Here is a 21821-nt window from a genome sequence, read left to right as displayed (position 1 = left end):
ATCCCCCACAGAAGACAAAATTTAAAAACCCGTATTGAAACATTTCCTGAAATAGTAAATAAATGTATGGATATCCATAATTAAGTTATGATATATGATTGAGTAAGTCAATGATAAGCAAAGAGATTGAAACATTCATAACGTATTTTGGCTGGCAGGGAGATGGATCAACAGAAAAGAGCACTGGGTGATTTTCCAGGGGACCTGGATTTGATTACCAATGCTCCCATGGCAGCTGGCAATCATGTGTAAGTCCAGTTTCAAATCAATCTGAGACAATCTTCTGACCTACATGTCTGCAGTGTAGAGACATACACTCGGGAAAACTACAGTATGCATAAAAGAGAAAAAAACTGATATAAAACTAACAGGAAAAGAGACAACAAAGTACAGGCTAATGGATTCATCATAGAAAACTTCTGTATCTTTATTCTTAAGAATTTGTTTCAGATGGGGATGGTGACATATGCCTTTAGTCCCAACTGTTGGAAGGCAGAGGAATGTGGACTCTGTGAGTTTGAAGCCACCCTGGTTTGCAGAGAGAGTATGAGGGCAGCCAGAGCCACACAGAGAAACCCTGTCTTCAATGCACCCTACCCGAAGTTGTTTTATTGCATACTCATATGTGTTTGGGTTGTATTTGTGTTTTGTATTACCTTCATATCTGTTGCTTGTAGATATAAGAGGTTGTTATGTTCTCTAAAACTGGAGTTACAGATATCTGTGAGACACTAGGTGTGTTTATTACCTTGAAGAGCAGCAGTGCCTTACCCACTAAGCCATCCCACTAACTCTTGTAGCAGATAAAAATTTGTCTCAAACTCTTCTATAAATTATAAGACCCTTCTCAAAACTGATAGTAAAGCAAGGAAGTTACACAATGCAGAAGAAAATTATAGGCTGTGTGTGGTGGCACATGCTTTTAATTATGTTAGAACTTGAAAATCAGAGGCAAGTGGATCTTAAGTTTGAGGCTACTTTGGTCTACAAAGTGAGTCTAGGACAGCCAGAGCTCTGTTACAAAGAGAAACTGTTTTGAAAATGTAATTTTTTTAAACAAGTGTGGTGTCCTGATGAAAATAGTAAAATAATTAAAGTAAAAAACTTTTTAAAAACATTTTAATAACACATCAATATGTGCCAATTGAATGAATGGTAATGAACTGTGAAGAAGTAAAAAGATAAAGGCTGCTTAGATGTTTACACTAAAACAGAGAAGTGAACAGAGAGTCAGAGGGAGTAGTTACATCTGCACTTTTGGTAACACCGTAATTCAAAGAGTGGTTTTATATACTGACAGCAACTTTTTTTCCAGTTTACATTTGGCAGTGGGTTATAAAATAAGGTCCTAAGTTCCAAATAACCTAGTATGTAGCTGATTTGCAATGACATGACTTAGATTAATCTTCATGAAAGCTTACCTAAAATACAAAGGAATTAGACTTATTCAGAATAAAACATATATGAAAGGAAATCATGACAAAATTGTGAAATGTCTTGACTTTAGAAACAAAAAGATATTTTAAACAAATTGCTGTATTTAATATTAAATTTACAAAATATTTAACAAGTAAACTTTACATATATGACTTGAATCTGTTCATCAGCACATGTAGTTAATAGAGGAAATAAATCTTTTTGGAATCCAGTTGTGAAATTAATAAAATATGTGAATGATCCAAAGGGAAGAACTCACAAATTAGGATTTCATTGCAAATTAATCAGCAAAAACAAAACAAAACAAAACAAAAAACTAAAGGTGAATGTAAGAAACTAAAAATGCAGCACATATTTCAACATGAAAAAAAGAATAAGTTAATATGATTACCTAAAGAAATAATAGATCCTAGCATCAAATATCCGATTATAACTTTATATGTGAGTGTTCAGATAGTGAACAACAACCAGCCTTCAAACATGTTTAAGAAGCACAGAACCGCGTTGTTAAGAAGGTTTTCTTCTCTTAGCATATTTTTTGTCCCTGATATAATGAAGTGAGTTTCTTTCTGGCCTTAATAATATGATGTAGCACTTTGGGGCGAAGATGATGCCTAAGAGCGATGTACCAGAAGCCAAGATAGAGAAGATTTCCATAGCCACTGTGGTCTTCCCCTTGGTGCTATGGTAGATAGGGAGAAAAGTGATCCAGACACTGCAGAACACCAGCATGCTAAAAGCCAGGAACTTGGCTTCATTGAATGTGTCAGGTAGATTTCTGGACAAGAAAGCCATAAAGTAGCTCACTAGGGCTAGTGTTCCCAGGTATCCAAGGTTGCAATGGAAAGCAACAGCTGAGCCTTTATTGCAAATGATGATGATGTGTCCATATTCTGAGTGAGCATCTTTATCAATAAATGGAGGCGAGGTTGTCAGCCAAATTGCAGAAAGAAAAACTTGGAGCAAGGTGCATAAGGGAATAATGAAATTAGGGGCCCTTGATATCAGCAGCCATCGTCTAATTCTTCCTGGAGCAGTGATCTTGAAGGCTATAACAACAGTGATAGTTTTGGCCAACACAGTGGAAAGAGCCACAGTGAAGAGAAGTCCAAAAATGTTTTGCTGCAGGATACAGGAGGCTGTGCTGGGATGGCCAATGAAGAGCAAGGGACAGAGAAAACAGAGCATCAAAGTGATGAGCAGGGTGTAACTGAGAACCAGGTTATTGGCCTTGACAATGGGGGTGTCCCTGTTCTTCAGAAATACCACAAGAACAACAGCTGTGAGTGAGGAGAAACCCAGGGACATGAAGCAAAGTGTCTTCCCTAATGGGTCATCATAGGCCAGAAATGTCACAGTTTTCTGTAGGCAGTGGATCTTCTCTATGTTTGCATAGTGAGTTTGTGGACACTTCACACACTGATCCATATCTAACAGAAATGCAAGTGATTGATCATGAGTACACACTCCAGTTTTCCCTTTTATTCTAAGCCATTTACCAGCTCCCAGACACTGCCCTGTTATAAGAACACGCTTGCTTTATTTCTGATGCACATTGAAAAACACTTTTTCCAAGGTAATATTCCTAAATCATTTTTCTTTTTACTTCATGCTGATATGAATTAAACAGAGCAAATGATTTTTTTCTGCTTTTACATATATGGAATCCTTGCCTTTAGTGACACAGTTGTATCAGTTTTAGAAGTCATTAGAGCACTGTTGTACATTGCATGAACCTAAACTTGGATGTGACCTTGCCTCTTTATTAATACACTCTAATCTTAAGAGGGTATGGTACTTCAGTGCAATTGAGAGAATGTTCGGGGTTGGGGATTTAGCTCAGCGGTAGAGCACTTGCCTAGCAAGCACAAGGCCCTGGATTCGGTCCCCAGCTCCGAAAAAAAGAAAAAAAAAGAGAGAATGTTCTTGGAAATCCTCATCTCATAATGATGTACTTCTATCTTTGTTCCAAACATAAAATATTCATGGTGTTTTCTAAATTTCTTCATTCTATGAAGGAACCTGAGTAAATTAGATTTTTGAAGTTCTTGGACTCTTGAAATGTTTCACCCTTGAACAATTCTCATAACCCTGCACAGTAGTAGCTATGTAATAATACATAAAGAACTGCTCATAAATTCTTATTTATTTATTTAATAACTTGTGAACACTCTGTGATATTTTGTCAATATACTCTTAGATCATACATAATGTATACACACATATATGCTCTAATTTGAATATATTAGCAAAATATATATTTCTATATTCTTTTTAATTTTTAATAATCTTTAGTTTTCTTTATATCATGAAATCACCATTCATATTCCCTATGTGATACATACTAATCAGGATTTGCAATCCCCTAACTACTCCTAGGTCCTCCTCATTTCCATGCGCAGTTGTACACCTTTTCTTTTTCTCTCTCTTTAAAAGAGAAGTACAAATACCCAAGAAATTAAGCAAAACAACAATGAAAAAATTCACTCTCATACACAAGCACACACAAACTATGAAAACATAAAGTTGTAAACCACACTATTAAGAAAATCCTAGTAAGTCCAAAAATAGCCAGAACAGGAACAGGTCACACCAGTCAGAGGAACAGAGAACTACTGCTGCACCAAGTGAAGCACCACAATTCCTGCTCTTAACCTGGTCAGACACTCTCTTCTGGATCAGAGCTCATCTAATCCTACATCCAACAGAAGGTTACTATTTAATATATACAAAGAACTCAAGAAATTAGACTTCAGAAAACCAAATACCCCTATTAAAGATGGGGTATAGAGCTCAACAATTCTCAACTTATGAGTACTGAATGGCTGAGAAGCATCTCAAGAAATGTTCAACATCCTTAGTCATCAGGGAATTATAAATCAAAATAACATTGAGATTCCACCTCACAACAGTCAGAATGGCTATGGTCAAATACTCAGGTGACAGCAGATGCTGGGGAAGATGTGGAGAAAGAGGAGCACTGTTCCATTGTTGGTGGGATTACAAACTAGTACAACTCTGGCAATCATTCTGGTGGTTCCTCAGAAAATTGGACATTGTACTACCTGAGGAGCCATCTATACCACTCCTTGGCATATACCCAAAAAATGTCTCAACATATAACAAGGGCACATGCTCCATTATGTTCACAGCAGCCTTATTCATAATATCCAGAAACTGGAAAGAATCCACCTTCTGTCCTTCAACAGAGGAATAGATACAGAAAAATGTGTTACATTTACACAATGGAGTGCTACTCAGCTATTAAAAACAATGACTTCATGAAATTCTTAGGCAAATAGATGGAATTTGAAAATAGCACCCTGAGTGAGGTAACCCAGTCAGAAAAACACACATGGTATGCATTCACTGCTAAGTGAATATCAGTTCCAAGGCTTGGAATACCCAAGAAACAATTCACAGACCACATGAAGCTCAAGAAGAAAGACCAAAATTTGAATGCTTAGTCCTTCTTAAGTGGGGGAACAAAATATACAATGGAGGAAATACAGAGACAAAATGTGGAACAAAGACTGAAGGAAATCCTCTAGAGACTGCCTTACCTAGGAACCCAGCCCATATGCAGACACCAAACTTAGACACACTATTGTGGATGCCAAGAAGTGCTTGCTGGCCCAAGTCTGATATAGTTGTCTCTTGAGAGGCTTTGCCAGAGCCGGACAGATACAGAGGTAGAAGCTCACAGCCAAACGTTGGACTGTGTACGAGGTCCCCAATGAAGGAGTTAGAGAAAGTACTGAAGTAGCTGAATAGGTTTGTTAGTCATAGGAAAAAGAACAATATCAACCACCCAGACTCCCAGGAACTAAAGTACCAAACAGAGAGTACACATAGAGGGACCTATGTTTCCAGCCACATCTGTAGCAAAGGATGGCCTTTTCAGGCATCCTTGTGAAAAGAGGCCCTTGGTCCAGTGAAGGGGAATGCCAGGGCATGGACCTGAGGGAGTAGACGGTTGGGGGGGAAAGCACCATCCTAAAAGCAGGAGCAAGGGGGATGGGATAGGAGTTTTCCGGAGGAAAAGCCAGGAAAAAGGATAACATTTTAAAGGCAAATAAAGAAAATATCCAATAAAAAAATAGAAATCTATGCTACAAAGACCAGAAGACCAAAGAGGTTACAGAAACGAAAAACCGAATATAAACCTAGAAATTAGTACCTATATTTATAATGATCATAAGCCCAGATACTTAAATGCCAGTACAGTCAATGAAAGTCAGGGCAATCTGCCACCACCAGAACCTAGGTATCCTAAGACAGCAAGAATACAATATTTCAATGCTGCTGAAGCACGAGAAAATGACCTTAAATCCAAGTTTAGAAAGGTGATACGGTCCTTAAGAATTTCCCTCTCTCAGTTTGACCAAACCTTAAAAAAATCCATTTCCTTTGATCAGTTCCAAATTGTCTAGTTTTGTTGTTGTTGTTGTTTGTTTGTTTGTTTGTTTTTAGTGAGCCACTGAGAATGAATAGACGCAGCTTATCATAACTAATAGCACCAATTTTCAGTTTAGTAAACAAGTTGCAGTAAACTAAGTTGCAATTTAATAAAAAAGAGCAGTGTATGTGGGGCTGAGCACACATTTGCATAAGAAGAAATAAATGAAAACAATGTCTTAAGGAAGCTGAGAAATGTCAAGCAAAATATTGGAGGAAATAAAAAATACATTAATAAAAACAGAGGTGAATGAAATTGTTCAAGATGAGGAAATGGAAATAGAAGCAATAAAGAAAAAAAAAAGAAATACACAAACTGAGGTGATTCTGGAAATGGAAAATTCAGTTAGGGGAACAGGAAATAAAGATACAAGTATCAACAACAGAATACATGAGATGAAAAAAATAATCAAGGAGTTGAAGATATTATAGAAAAAAATAGGTTCATTGGTCAAAGAAAATTTGTAACACAAAACATCCACACCCAAAACCACCACTGCCACCATCACCATCAAAATAACAGGAATCAGTAATGAATGGTTAACAAATTCTATCAGTATTAATGGACTCAATTTCCCAATAAAAAGACACAGGCTAACAGAATGTACATGCAAGCAAGATCCGCCTATCATGGGATTTTTTTTTAAATGGGATTCCTAATGGTGAAATTGGGGCATGATTCACTCTTTTGCATGTTCATTGAACCCCCCCCCTTTTTTTTTCAAACTGGATTGCCTTGTTTAGACTTGACATGAGGGCTTATGCCTGGTCTCATTGCATTTTTTATGACATGTTCAGTTGACATCTCTACCATTTTCTGAAGGGAAATGGAAGAACAGTGGATTGGGAGGAGAGGGGAGGTTGGGGGTTGACTGGAGGAGAGAAGACTATCTTCAGGATGTTTTATATAACACATAGAAATTTATAAAATCAAAATAAAAAATACATTATGATTTGCTAACAAGAACATGGGTATCAGTGAGCAAAATGTGGTGGTTTGAATTAGAATGCTCCCCACCCCATGCATATTTGTATGCATTTGCCCCTCATTTGTGGGACTATCTGGAAAGAATTAGGAGATGAGGCTCTTTTGGGAGATGCATGTTGCTATTGGAGGTCTTTAAGGATATTTTCATTCAGTGTGTCTTCTTGATCTCCTACTTGTGAATCAGCATGTAAGCTCTAAACTGTTCTTATGATGTCTTAGTTCATTTTCTATTGCTAAAAAGAGACATTATGACCAAGTCAATTTATAAGAGAAAGAATGTAACTTGCAGACTCACAGATCCACGTGGAGAACATAGTAAATATAGAAAGGAAGGTATCTGAAAAAATAGCTAAACAATTGTATCTGATCCACAAGCATGAGGCAGAAAAAGGGAAAAGCGTAGGGAGAGGAGAGAGAAGGGGAAAGGGAGAGTGTATGATAAATGAAAATGAAGTGGGCTGTTGATACCTCCAAGCCCACCCTCAGTGGCAGTCATCCTTGAGCATTGACACACCTCCTAGTCCATCCCAAATAATTCCATAACTCTAGTCCAAAATTCAACTATAAGAGCATATGGGGCCGTCCTCATTCAAACTATCATATGTGCCTCTGCTCTGACTTCATGGATGCTAGGTACCTGAAAATGTAAGTCAATTAAAGGGCTTCTACTGTAAGTTTCTTGGTCCCATTGATTTGACATATCAATAGAAAAGAAACTAAGACAAAATGCATGGTGAAATGAAGTAGAGAACTCTAGTGTGAATAAAGTGGTTTCCTGTAGGCAGCTCAATCACAGTCATTCAAGAACATAAAGTGAGTGTGAATTTCAATGTCTAGAATGTATTATTTAAGTGAGAAAATGATCTGTAGCTTGTGATTTCCTGACCTCTGGAAGTAAGAGAATTATCTTCACTATATTTTAGTGATTGCTGTTCACTTAGAGATGTTTTCCATTTGCTTAGATATTGAAGATGTGGATAGGTATTAATGTCTTCTGCAAGACTGTCACTTACCTGTCTCATTGGAAATCTCATTTTCTGGACAAGAAATACAGTCAAAGCAACAGACAACACTGCCTTCCTTGTGGGTTTTCCTGAATCCAGGACGACAGCTCTCACTGCATACAGACTGTGGAATCTGATAATGGAATGTATGATAGCAAATGGTCAGGTTTTATCAAATCTCCAATAGTGTGGTTTTGTTAAAGAACCATTAATTTTTATAACAATTTCTCTAAATGCAGATATTTGAATTGTTTTTACTACTAGGAATTGTCATTTATAGGCTTATGTGGTCAATGCTTGTCCCTAATAATATGAATTTGTTAGAATATTTTTGAAAGATTATGAAGTGAGGCATAGAAGTAAAGGTTTACGTCCTTGGTATCCTGTCTTGCTATGACTACAAATCTACTGCCTCTTTACTCTTAAATACAAACACAAGTAATTTTTTATGGTAAAATTACATCATTTCAGTGTGATGGGTTTTAGGATCACTATGGAAATGAATCTATGAAAATTATTAGGAAATACTTTTTTAGATTAATTTATTTCAAGTTAAAACACCATCTATAATAGTGGGTGGCCCTGATTTATTTGCCATTGTCCCTGAATAAACCAAAAGCAGGAAAAGATGTGAATAGAAGCACTCAGCAGTCTCTGCACCCTTACTGTTAATGCAATGTGAGCTACTGCCTCAATCACCTAAGAACATAGATTTCTACAGTGATAGAAGATGCTTTCGAACACTGAGGCAAGAAAACGTTTTTGTTATATAGCAGTTTTTCAATAGCAAAACTAACAACCAACCCAGCTACACATTCCCATTATCCTCCTCTGTCTGGACTGGAGTTTTGAAAAAAAAGGTCAGCTAACCATTGAATAAAAAATTCCAAGCCAGGATCACAACAAACCTTCTGTCAGATGATAAAAGACACTAATGGATATCATCCTGAAATGTTCTGCATTCATAATATTAAGTAAATGAGAAGATTGGAGAATAAATAGGTTATTTTGTAAAAATTAGGTGTTAAGATAATACTCAGATACTCTTATACACTGAACTACCAACAGGCAGCTGATATGAGGCTCTCAAAACATATACAGCCAATGATTGCCTTGCCTTGTCTCAGTGAGAAAAGAAGTACCTACCACTCCAAAGACTTGAGGCCCCAGGGAAAGAAGAGGTAGTATGGTGCTCTGTGTATGTGTGTGTGTGTGTGTGTGTGTGTGTGTGTGTGTGTGTATGTGTGTGTGCGTGTGTATACATATACATATGTATATATATGACATATATATATAAGACATATATATATATATAAGACATATATATATATATATAAGACATATATATATATATGACATATATATATATGTCTTATAAGACGTGGGAGGAGAAGTGGTATGAACTGTCTGAAGGTGGACTGTTTTGGGGACATAATGACTGAACTGTAAAAAGAGATAAAATAAAAATGATGATGATGATAATGATGATGGTGGTGGTGGTGGTGGTGGTGGTGGTGGTGGTGGTGGTGGTGATGATGATTATAATTTGAATATTCATGGTCATTATGTGACTATGAATGAACCCTGTGTGAACAATGCAAAATCCTGATACTCAGAAAAATGATTTTAAGATTTTTATACTGTTCAAAAGACAGAAGTAAGATGCAACCCACCTCTGTTGATCCTGTGGCCCACTGTATCATGTAAGAAGATATAGACAATTTCTGGTCCTTTGGAGCATTTGAAGAAAACGTTCCTACTTTCACATTTAACCCAAGACCTTTAGGGAAATTCCAAAAGTTGACAATGTCATAATCTATATGTGATTTCATTTTAAAATCCAGAACCATATTTGCTCCATCATGACTGATGAATTGTGTTTTCCTTAGAAATGGGTGAAGCTAAAAGAGATGAAGTTACTTATATTACTAAAACTCCAGAGAAGTGAAAGTGAATAAGAGTCAGGAAATATCTCCAGCTGATTTTAGAGCCTGATATGTAAAGCACGTTTAATATAGGCATCAATCACATCTAATACATGATAACCAGAGACAAAGGAAAAAGAATCATTATATTCTAAAATGTTCCAATCAGTTTTCTTAAAATACTTACAACCAAGCACCCCTAAATCATGACTACATGAAGAAAACTTTCAGGTTCTTTGAATATTTTCATAAACAATTACACTTTAAAAATACTAAGAGTCTCTGCTCCCAGAGCCTGTGGGAGACAGACCTTACCGCCTGGTCAGGTGGGCACTCCTGAGGCTGCAGAGCGGAAGAGACCACCAACACTGCCCACCCCTGCCCACATCCCTGGCCCAAGAGGAAACTGTACAAGGCCTCTGAGTTCCTGTGGGGGAGGGCCCAGGAGCCGCAGGACCCCCTGCCTGAGACACCCCCGGAACCTGAAGGAAACAGACCGGATAAACAGTTCTCTGCACCCAAATCCCGTGGGAGGGAGAGCTAAACCTTCAGAGAGGCAGACACGCCTGCGAAACCAGAAGAGACTGCTCTCTGCACACTATACTGATTCCAGAGGAAAGCACCAGAATCCATCTGGAACCCTGGTGCACAGAGGCTCCCGGAAGGGGTGGCGCAGATCTTCCTGGTCACTGCCGCCGCGGAGAGCCCGTGGGCAGCACCCCGAGAGCGAACTTGAGCCACGGGACCACAGGTAAGACCAACTTTTCTGCTGCAAGTGACCTGCCTGGTGAACTCAAGGCACAAGTCCACAGGAACAGCTGAAGACCTGTAGAAAGGAAAAACTACATGCCGGAAAGCAGAACACTCTGTCCCCATAACAGGCTGAAAGAAAACAGTAAAACAGGTCTACAGCACTCCTGACACACAGGCCTATAGGACAGTCTAGCCACTGTCAGAAATAGCAGAACAAAGTAACACTAGAGAAAATCTGATGGCGAGAGGCAAGCGCAGGAACCCAAGCAACAGAAACCAAGACTACATGGCACCATTGGAGCCCAATTCTCCCATCAAAACAAACATGGAATATCCAAACACACCAGAAAAGCAAGATCTAGATTCAAAATCATATTTGACCATGATGCTGGAGAACTTCAAGAAAGACATGATGAACTCCCTTAGAGAACAAGTAGAAGCCTACAGAGAGGAATCACAAAAATGCCTGAAAGAATTCCAGGAAAACATAAATAAACAAGTAGAAGCCCATAGAGAGGAGACACAAAAATCCCTGAAAGAATTCCAGGAAAACACAATCAAACAGTGGAAGGAATTAAAAATGGAAATAGAAGCAATCAAGAAAGAACACATGGAAACAACCCTGGATATAGAAAACCAAAAGAGGAGACAAGGAGCTGTAGATACAAGCTTTACCAACAGAATACAAGAGATGGAAGAGAGAATCTCAGGAGCAGAAGATTCCATAGAAATCATTGACTCAACTGTCAAAGATAATGTAAAGCAGAAAAAGGTACTGGTCCAAACCATACAGGAAATCCAGGACTCAATGAGAAGATCAAACCTAAGGATAATAGGTATAGAAGAGAGTGAAGACTCCCAGCTCAAAGGACCAGTAAATATCTTCAACAAAATCATAGAAGAAAACTTCCCTAACCTAAAAAAAGAGATACCCATAGGCATACAAGAAGCCTACAGAACTCCAAATAGATTGGACCAGAAAAGAAACACCTCCCGTCACATAATAGTCAAAACACAAAACGCACAAAATAAAGAAAGAATATTAAAAGCAGTAAGGGAAAAAGGCCAAGTAACATATAAAGGCAGACCTATCAGAATCACACCAGACTTTTCGCCAGAAACTATGAAGGCCAGAAGATCCTGGACTGATGTCATACAGACCCTAAGAGAACACAAATGCCAGCCCAGGCTACTGTATCCTGCAAAACTCTCAATTAACATAGATGGAGAAACCAAGATATTCCATGACAAAACCAAATTTACACAATATCTTTCTACAAATCCAGCACTACAAAGGATAATAAATCGTAAAGCCCAATATAAGGAGGCAAGCTATACCCAAGAAGAGGCAAGAACCTAATCGTCTTGGCAACAAAACAAAGAGAAGAAAAGCACACAAACATAACCTCACATCCAAATATGAATATAACAGGAAGCAATAATCACTATTCCTTAATATCTCTCAACATCAATGGCCTCAACTCCCCAATAAAAAGACATAGATTAACAAACTGGATACACAACGAGGACCCTGCATTCTGCTGCCTACAGGAAACACACCTCAGAGACAAAGACAGACACTACCTCAGAGTGAAAGGCTGGAAAACAACTTTACAAGCAAATGGTCGGAAGAAGCAAGCTGGAGTAGCCATTCTAATATCAAATAAAGTCAATTTTCAACTAAAAGTCATCAAAAAGGATAAGGAAGGACACTTTATATTTATCAAAGGAAAAATCCACCAAGATGAACTCTCAATCCTAAATATCTATGCCCCAAATACAAGGGCACCTACATAGGTAAAAGAAACCTTACTAAAGCTCAAAACACACATTGCACCTCACACAATAATAGTAGGAGACTTCAACACCCCACTCTCATCAATGGACAGATCATGGAAACAGAAATTAAACAGAGACGTAGACAGACTAAGAGAAGTCATGAGCCAAATGGACTTAACGGATATTTATAGAACGTTCTACCCTAATGCAAAAGGATATACCTTCTTCTCAGCTCCTCATGGTACTTTCTCCAAAATTGACCATATAGTTGGTCAAAAAATGGGCCTCAACAGGTACAGAAAGATAGAAATAATCCCATGCGTGCTATCGGACCACCAATGCCTAAAAGCTGGTCTTCAATAACAATAAGGGAAGAATGCCCACATATACGTGGAAATTGAACAATGCTCTACTCAATGATAACCTGGTCAAGGAAGAAATAAAGAAAGAAATTAAAAACTTTTTAGAATTTAATGAAAATGAAGGTACAACATACCCAAACTTATGGGACACAATGAAAGCTGTGCTAAGAGGAAAACTCATAGCGCTGAGTGCCTGCAGAAAGAAACAGCAAAGAGCATATGTCAGCAGCTTGACAGCACACCTAAAAGCTCTAGAACAAAAAAAAGAAGCAAATACACCCAGGAGGAGTAGAAGGCAGGAAATAATCAAACTCAGAGCTGAAATCAACCAAGTAGAAACAAAAAGGACCATAGAAAGAATCAACAGAACCAAAAGTTGGTTCTTTGAGAAAATCAACAAGATAGATAAACCCTTAGCCAGACTAACGAGAGGACACAGAGAGTGTGTCCAAATTAACAAAATCAGAAATGAAAAGGGAGACATAACTACAGATCCAGAGGAAATTCAAAAAATCATCAGATCTTACTAAAAAAGCCTATATTCAACAAAACTTGAAAATCTGCAGGAAATGGACAATTTCCTAGACAGATACCAGGTACCGGTTAAATCAGGAACAGATAAACCAGTTAAACAACCCCATAACTCCTAAGGAAATAGAAGCAGTCATTAAAGGTCTCCCCAACCAAAAAGAGCCCAGGTCCAGACGGGTTTAGTGCAGAATTCTATCAGACCTTCATAGAAGACCTCATACCAATATTATCCAAACTATTCCACAAAATTGAAACAGATGGAGCACTACCGAACTCCTTCTATGAAGCCACAATTACTCTTATACCTAAACCACACAAAGACCCAACAAAGAAAGAGAACTTCAGACCAATTTCCCTTATGAACATCGACGCAAAAATACTCAACAAAATTCTGGCAAACCGAATCCAAGAGCACATCAAAACAATCATCCACCATGATCAAGTAGGCTTCATCCCAGGCATGCAGGGATATTTTAATATACGGAAAACCATCAACGTGATCCATTATATAAACAAACTGAAAGAACAAAACCACATGATCATTTCATTAGATGCTGAGAAAGCATTTGACAAAATTCAACACCCCTTCATGATAAAAGTCCTGGAAAGAATAGGAATCCAAGGCCCATACCTATACATAGTAAAAGCCATATACAGCAAACCAGTGGCTAACATTAAACTAAATGGAGAGAAACTTGAAGCAATCCCACTAAAATCAGGGACTAGACAAGGCTGCCCACTCTCTCCCTACTTATTCAATATAGTTCTTCAAGTTCTAGCCAGACAATCAGACAACAAAAGGAGGTCAAGGGATACAGATCGGAAAGAAGAAGTCAAAATATCACTATTTGCAGATGATATGATAGTATATTTAAGTGATCCCAAAAGTTCCACCAGAGAACTACTAAAGCTGATAAACAACTTCAGCAAAGTGGCTGGGTATAAAATTAACTCAAATAAATCAGTAGCCTTCCTCTACACAAAAGAGAACAAGCCGAGAAAGAAATTAGGGAAACGACACCCTTCATAATAGACCCAAATAATATAAAAATACCTCGTGTGACTTTAACCAAGCAAGTAAAAAGATCTGTACAATAAGAACTTCAAGACACTGAAGAAAGAAATTGAAGAAGACCTCAGAAGGTGGAAAGATCTCCATGCTCATGGATTGGCAGGATTAATATAGTAAAATGGCCATTTTACCAAAAGCGATCTACAGATTCAATCAATCCCCATCAAAATACCAATCCAATTCTTCAAAGAGTTAGACAGAACAATTTGCAAATTCATCTGGAATAACAAAAAACCCAGGATAGCTAAAACTATCCTCAACAATAAAAAGGACTTCAGGGGAATCACTATCCCTGAACTCAAGCAGTATTACAGAGCAATAGTGATAAAAACTGCATGGTATTGGTACAGAGACAGACAGATAGACCAATGGAACAGAATTGAAGACCCAGAAATGAACCCACACACCTATGGTCACTTGATTTTTTGACAAAGGAGTCAAATCCATCCAATGGAAAAAAGATAGCATTTTCAGCAAATGGTGCTGGTTCAACTGGAGGTCAACATGTAGAAGAATGCAGATCGATCCATGCTTATCACCCTGTACAAAGCTTAAGTCCAAGTGGATCAAGGACCTCCAAATCAAACCAGACACACTCAAACTAATAGAAGAAAAACTAGGGAAGCATCTGGAACACATGGGCACTGGAAAAAATTTCCTGAACAAAACACCAATGGCTTATGCTCTAAGATCAAGAATCGACAAATGGGATCTCATAAAACTGCAAAGCTTCTGTAAGGCAAAGGACACTGTGGTTAGGACAAAACGGCAACCAACAGATTGGGAAAAGATCTTTACCAATCCTACAACAGATAGAGGCCTTATATCCAAAATATACAAAGAACTCAAAAAGTCAGACCGCAGGGAGACAAATAACCCTATTAAAAAATGGGGTTCAGAGCTAAACAAAGAATTCACAGCTGAGGAATGCCGAATGGCTGAGAAACACCTAAAGAAATGTTCAACATCTTTAGTCATCAGGGAAATGCAAATCAAAACAACCCTGAGATTTCACCTCACACCAGTGAGAATGGCTAAGATCAAAAACTCGGGTGACAGCAAATGCTGGCGAGGATGTGGAGAAAGAGGAACACTCCTCCATTGTTGGTGGGATTGCAGACTGGTACAACCATTCTGGAAATCAGTCTGGAGGTTCCTCAGAAAATTGGACATTAAAGTGCCTGAGGATCCAGCTATCCCTCTCTTGGGCATATACCCAAAAGATGCCCCAACATATAAAAAAGACACGTGCTCCACTATGTTCATCGCAGCCTTATTTCTAATAGCCAGAAGCTGGAAAGAACCCAGATGCCCTTCAACAGAGGAATGGATACAGAAAATGTGGTATATCTACACAATGGAATATTACTCAGCTATCAAAAAGAACGAGTTTTATGAAATTTGTAGGCAAATGGTTGGAACTGGAAAATATCATCCTGAGTGAGCTAACCTTAATCACAGAAAGACATACATGGTATGCACTCATTGATAAGTGGCTATTAGCCCAAATGCCTGAATTACCCTAGATGTCTAGAACAAAATGAAACTCAAGACGGAGGATCAAAAATGTGAATGCTTCACTCCTTCTTTAAAAGGGGAACAAGAATACCCTTGGCAGGGAAGAGAGAGGCAAAGATTAAAACAGAGACTGAAGGAACACCCATTCAGAGCCTGCCCCACATGTGGCCCATACATATAGAGCCACCCAATTAGACAAGATGGATGAAGCAAAGAAGGCAGACAGACAGAGCCGCATGTAGATCGCTCCTGAGAGACACAGCCAGAATACAGCAAATACAGAGGCGAATGCCAGCAGCAAACCACTGAACTGAGAACGGGACCCCCGTTGAAGGAATCAGAGAAAGAACTGGAAGAGCTTGAAGGGGCTTGAGACCCCATATGTACAACAATGCCAAGCAACCAGAGCTTCCAGGGACTAAGCCACTACCTATAGACTATACATGGACTGACCCTGGACTCTGACCTCATAGGTAGCAATGAATATCCTAGTAAGAGCACCAGTGGAGGGGGAAGCCCTGGGTCCTGCTAAGACTGAACCCCCAGTGAACTAGACTGTCGGGGGGAGGGCGGCAATGGGGGGAGGGTGGGGAGGGGAACACCCATAAGGAAGGGGGGGAGGGAAGGGGATGTTTGCCCGGAAACCGGGAAAGGGAATAACACTCGAAATGAACATAAGAAATACTCAAGTTAATAAAAAAAAAATTAAAAAAAAGAAAGCATCAATAAAAAAAATACTAAGAGTATCGCACTGCAAAATTCATGGTTTTATGAGAGATCATTTACAAATCATAACCATTTTAGAAGTGTTCACACACAGTGTGATAATTTTCCTTCTCTGTCTCTGTATTCTTGTTGTGTGATAATCTCTGTGGTAAATGGACTTTTCATATTGAAAATGTGGCTGTGAAAATGTTGCATGGCCCTTTGTAATAAAACTATATGTTGAATTAAAAAGATTCTCCCTTAAACAGTCTTTTGTCCAGATTTTTAACAAAATAACCTAAGATACATATTGCCTAGTTTAAGTGCATTTAAAAAGTTTTTAAGCCTCATGTTACTGATGTCACAATACAACTGAAGTGACATTACCAGCCAAGGGAAGAATATCGTCTTTTCTCCTTTTTCATGAGTTTGAAATTGCTCTTGATTGAGAATCATCTCATGCAGACTGTGGGCCACAGCATACACAGCATTGTATACATTGTAACTCTCTTCACTCATGGCCATGTCAAATATGTTTCCAGGCAAGAATCCCAAGGAGGCATTAGGCAAACAGTTATGCAAAATTTTACAATCTTTCTTAACAAATGAGCAATTGAAGAATATGTGCCACAATACATGAAGATAAGTGTCTTCCGGGTACTTGGAAGGGTTGTACTTCTGCATAAAATCTGTAAAATTAGGAATCTCCTCATGATGGTGTGAAAAAATAAGAGCTCCATGCAATGAGTCTATCATGAAATAATCATCAAATTTAGAAACATCCCACTGTGAAGTCAGTACCCATACTTTCCATGTAAGTAACTTCTGCTTAATATTTACTACTAAACTTAATAGAGAATCAGAGTCCCCATAAATAATAATCACATTTGATGATGATTCCAGGATCTGCACCTGATTTTTCCAGGATTTGGTAAAATATGAACCTTTACTGACTACGATCATTTCTACAAATGCTGTGCAGACTCTGTTTTTATCCATCTCACTTCTCAAATCTGACAGTGTCTGGGCACCTTTGTCATCATCTATAAGGAATAACCCCACCCAGATCCAGTGGAAATGAAACATCAAAGATACAATGCCAACTGTCAAAGATGTGTCCTTGGGGGCCACTTGGTACAGAGAAGAAAACCGTCTTTGTTCACCCAGGAGACTATCAAAAGGTCCAAAGGTAAGCTATAGAAAAAAATAATTCGAAAAAGAATATTGTCATAAAACTCAGCTCAATTCTATAGCAATGGTTTGAACCCTTCAGGACAATATTCTTTTGAAAGTCAAATTTGCCTTTCTGCAAATTTACCAGAAAAGTACAAAAAATTCTTATGTTCAATAGTGTTGTGTCTACTCTATCTTTGCCTTTTATCAATTCTTAGCTACAGAAATGCAAATGTACCATTAACTGTCTGCATCACCACTCTTTCTGTAAAGAATAATTTAAGTTTCCATTTATTCCGTCATTGCCTTCTAAAATGTCACCAAATAGAACTGACCTCATTAACCCAATCACAGAAAAACACACATGGTATGCACTCACTGATAAGCAGATATTACCCCAAAAGCTTGAATTACCCAAGATACAGTCCACAGCAACATGAAGAAGCTCAAGAAGAAGAAGAATGACCAAAGTGCAGATGCTTCACTCTTTCTTAAATGGGGGAACAAATGTTTGGAGCAAAGACGGAAAGAACAGCCATTCAGAGCCTGCCCAACATGAGTATACAGCATATATATATATATCTCCACCCAAACTAGATAAGTTTGATGAAGCTAAGAAGTGCATACTGACAGGAGCCTGATATTACTGTCTCCTGAGAGTCAAAGCCAAAGCATGTCAAATACAGAGGTGAATGCTAGCAGTAAACCATTGAACTGAAAACAAGATCCCCATTGGAGAAATTAGAGAAAGGATTTAATGAGCTGAAGGGGCTTGCAACCCCATAAGAACAACAATGCCAAGCAACCAGAATTCCCATGGACTAAACCACTAACCAAACATCATTCATGGACTGACTCATGGCTCCAACGGCATGTGTAGCAAAGGATGGTCTTGTTGGTCAACCATGGAAGAAGAAGCCCTTGGTCCTGCCAAGGCTGGACTGCCCAGTGTACTGGAATGCCGGGGAACAGGAAGGAGGGTGTTTGGGGAGGGGAACACCCTTATAGAAGAATGGGAGTGGAAGATTGGATAGGAGGCTTATGTCTGGGAAACTTGGATAGAAATAACATTTGAAATGTAAATTAAGAAAATATTTGACCTCATGTCCTACCACCTACTCTCACCTGTGGAAATTTGTAAAGATCCAGCAGTGTCCCTATGTATTCAGATATTGCCCACGATGGTCCTGTAAGTACAGCAGTAGGATTGCTCTCTCTTGCACTTCCACAGTTAGGTATGGCATTATCAGACCCTGAAAGTGAGCCAAAAAGAGTGGCTAGAGTGTTCCTTTGACCATGTGGAACATTATTGACCTCAAATCCCAAAGACGTGTTGGGTAAAAGAAAGGGATTATTGTTGATCTCCTCAATGGCAAACATCATGGCCAAAATACATTGATAGTTCCTCAACTTAAACCTGAACAAAAGGTAGAACAATGATTAGGATGAAGACTCATACCATATAACATATGTACAAATTATTGCAATGGCTTTTACAGTTTGAATGCTTCTATTTCCAAAATTCATGTTAAAATGTCTTCTCTGTATTTGCTCATATTAGAACAGGAGTACTCTTTATTTTCTATTGAAGATAGTTTGTTTCCATACTATATATTCTGATTACAGCTTCCTCTCCATCACTTTTTCCCATATCCTCCCTACATTGCATGCCACGCAAACTCACACCTATTCTTTTCTCCGTTACTACAAACAAGACGGCATCTTAAGTATTAATACATTATTTAAAAAAGGAGACATTTTGCGCTCTCTTTCTTTCTCTCTCTCTCTCTCTCTCTCTCTCTCTCTCTCTCTCTCTCTCTCTCTCACACACACACACACACACACACACACACATACCCAAAGAAGGACAAGTAACAGAGACACATAGAGATGCATATGAAGAAACATACTTGTTTTGTTACATAGAAAACCATAAAAACCAAACAACAAAAACATACTATGTATAAAAAATCATGTATGTTTAAAATGCTAACTCCCAAATTGCCATTGATTTTATTTATTTTGTTTTCCATTTAGTACTGAGCATGGGGCAATGCTTTAAGAATACTTTGTATGCTCAAGGAGACTCATTTTGAAGCAATTAATTTTTGTATTTGCAATTGGGTTAGGAATGGGGACTTGGAATATTTTACAGATTTCTTATTAAATGTTGGAGATTGTGTCCATTTCCCCTCTAAACACTGCCATCCTATCTGTCATAGACCGGTACACGTCCTCTACATGCTTCCACACGCTCTGTGAGTGCATATGTCAATCAGTCTAGGTGTGCTTAGAAACACTTGTTTCCTCAGTCTCCTCCATAGTCTCTGGCTCTTACATTTTTTCTACTTCCTCTTCTAAAGTATTTACTGAACCCTGAGTAGGTTTTATTTACACATCTTATTTAGAACTGAGTGTGCTACTCAGTAGGAAACTTCTCTGATGGTGGTAAAGTGAGACACTGATCTATGAGTATAACAGCATATTCTAAAGGAGTCGTTTTATTTCTCTATTCACGTAACAGAATGACACTATTTGTTTTTCCCCTAGGTCGATGGCTTATCTAGTTTCAGGTTCTTGGCGACTTAAGTTGTATTGGTTTTGAGCTTGTAAAGGAGTCGACTTTAAATCCAATCAGAAATTGCTTGGTTAATCCCACAAATTTGTCACACTATTCCACTATTGTATATTTGTATTTTGCAGGCAGGAAACCACTATTGATCAGAGGGTTTGCAGCTGGGATGATGTTTGCATTTCCTATTTGATAGCATGCAGAGTACCTTAAATAAAATGATCATTAGTCAGTAGTAGTAAAGGCTCTAGGTAGATATCAGCTCAACTTCTTCATATTCAATAACTTGTGTTAGTGTCGTATTCAGCAATGTGGCCTTACCTTCATTTTGTATAGAGCAACCAATAGTGTTGGCAGTAGTCTGGGTTATTTGTGTGTTTCCATAAGCCCAATCTTACAAATGACTCAATTAACCCATTTCTAGAACGGTAAGCTTCATTTGGTGGGTAGAAATGGGCCAGTTGTGGCTTTCTCTTCCCTGTTCTTTGGTGATTCCTCTGATATGTCTTCCTTTTATCTGCCTATGAATCTTTGTATGTATGTATGGTATGTTTGAATGTATATATGTATTTGTGTGTCTGTCTGTCTGTCTTTCTTTCTTTCAAGAAGATTCCATTAAGTTAAATTTGCATGTGATTAAAATTGCCTTTAATGTTAATTGTTTATGGTGTTGTAGAATGCTGAATCTGGACCTCTTAATAACTTGAGTTCCAGAAGGGGTTAATTCATCTTTGAATCTGTACATCCAAAAAAACAAAACGTTTCCTGATCAAGCCACTATTTATGAAGAAACTGTTTAATTCACAAACAACCAGATCATTAAATCTGTCTGAACAACAGTTACCATGTCTATAATTAATTTTTGTGTGCGTGGTTGTATGATATGTGTACATGTATCTCAGTGGGATGTGTGTCTCTGTGTGCATGCAGAAAAAAGTATGCTGGAAATGCTTCATTGAACGAAGAATTAAATCAGAGTGTCCAACACAGAAAATAAAATCCTAAACTGTTTGAGATTTTAATGAAGGAAGAGTTATCAAAGAAGAAACTAGATTGCTGTATTAGTTTTCACATTTACCAGCAGTGAATACATTTGCACCTTTCTCAAACCCATGTTCATATGTCATTCTTTCTTATTTTTGTACCTTGCCATTTTGACTGGGATAAGATTTTGTTTTAAATTATATCTATGTTGTGTTTGCCTGAGAAAGAGAACACTGATCATTTAAACATTGTTTCTCAAACATTTGTACTTCATATTTTGAGGAATCTGTTCATCTATTCCTTATTTTAATTTGTTTACTTCTGGTTGTTAAAATTTTTGAGTTATTTATACATTTCATTTCCTGACATATGTTAGATATTTAGTAGATCTCTTCCATTACGTATGAGAATGTCAATTATTGTATAATAATCTCAATACTGTGCAGTCCAATTTCTTATTTTTTGTTCTTCCTTGATATGCCCCTTCCTCCATTTCTTCTTTGCTTTGCTTTCCTCTTCTCTCTCCTCCTCTCATTTCTTTTTCTTTCTATCTTGCTTGA

General features: G+C 38.0%; 1 protein-coding gene across 1 annotated transcript in view; it reads right to left on the bottom strand.

Annotated features, from left to right (window-relative positions):
• Window positions 1–1944: 1944 nt before the first annotated feature.
• LOC116906981 (vomeronasal type-2 receptor 116-like) overlaps window positions 1945–21821 on the bottom strand; it is a 35125-nt gene continuing 15248 nt past the window's right edge. Inside the window, exons 2-6 of the mRNA XM_032909902.1 lie at window positions 18831–19122; window positions 16920–17726; window positions 9561–9788; window positions 7897–8020; window positions 1945–2867 (exon numbers count right to left, since the gene is read on the bottom strand). Of these exons, the coding sequence (XP_032765793.1) occupies window positions 1945–2867; window positions 7897–8020; window positions 9561–9788; window positions 16920–17726; window positions 18831–19122 (2374 nt within the window). The remainder of the gene's footprint in view (window positions 2868–7896; window positions 8021–9560; window positions 9789–16919; window positions 17727–18830; window positions 19123–21821) is intronic.

The sequence above is a fragment of the Rattus rattus genome, chromosome 8 (assembly GCF_011064425.1).
Source record: "Rattus rattus isolate New Zealand chromosome 8, Rrattus_CSIRO_v1, whole genome shotgun sequence".
Taxonomy (NCBI): Eukaryota; Metazoa; Chordata; class Mammalia; order Rodentia; family Muridae; genus Rattus; species Rattus rattus.
This window is presented reverse-complemented; position numbering and strand designations above follow the sequence as displayed.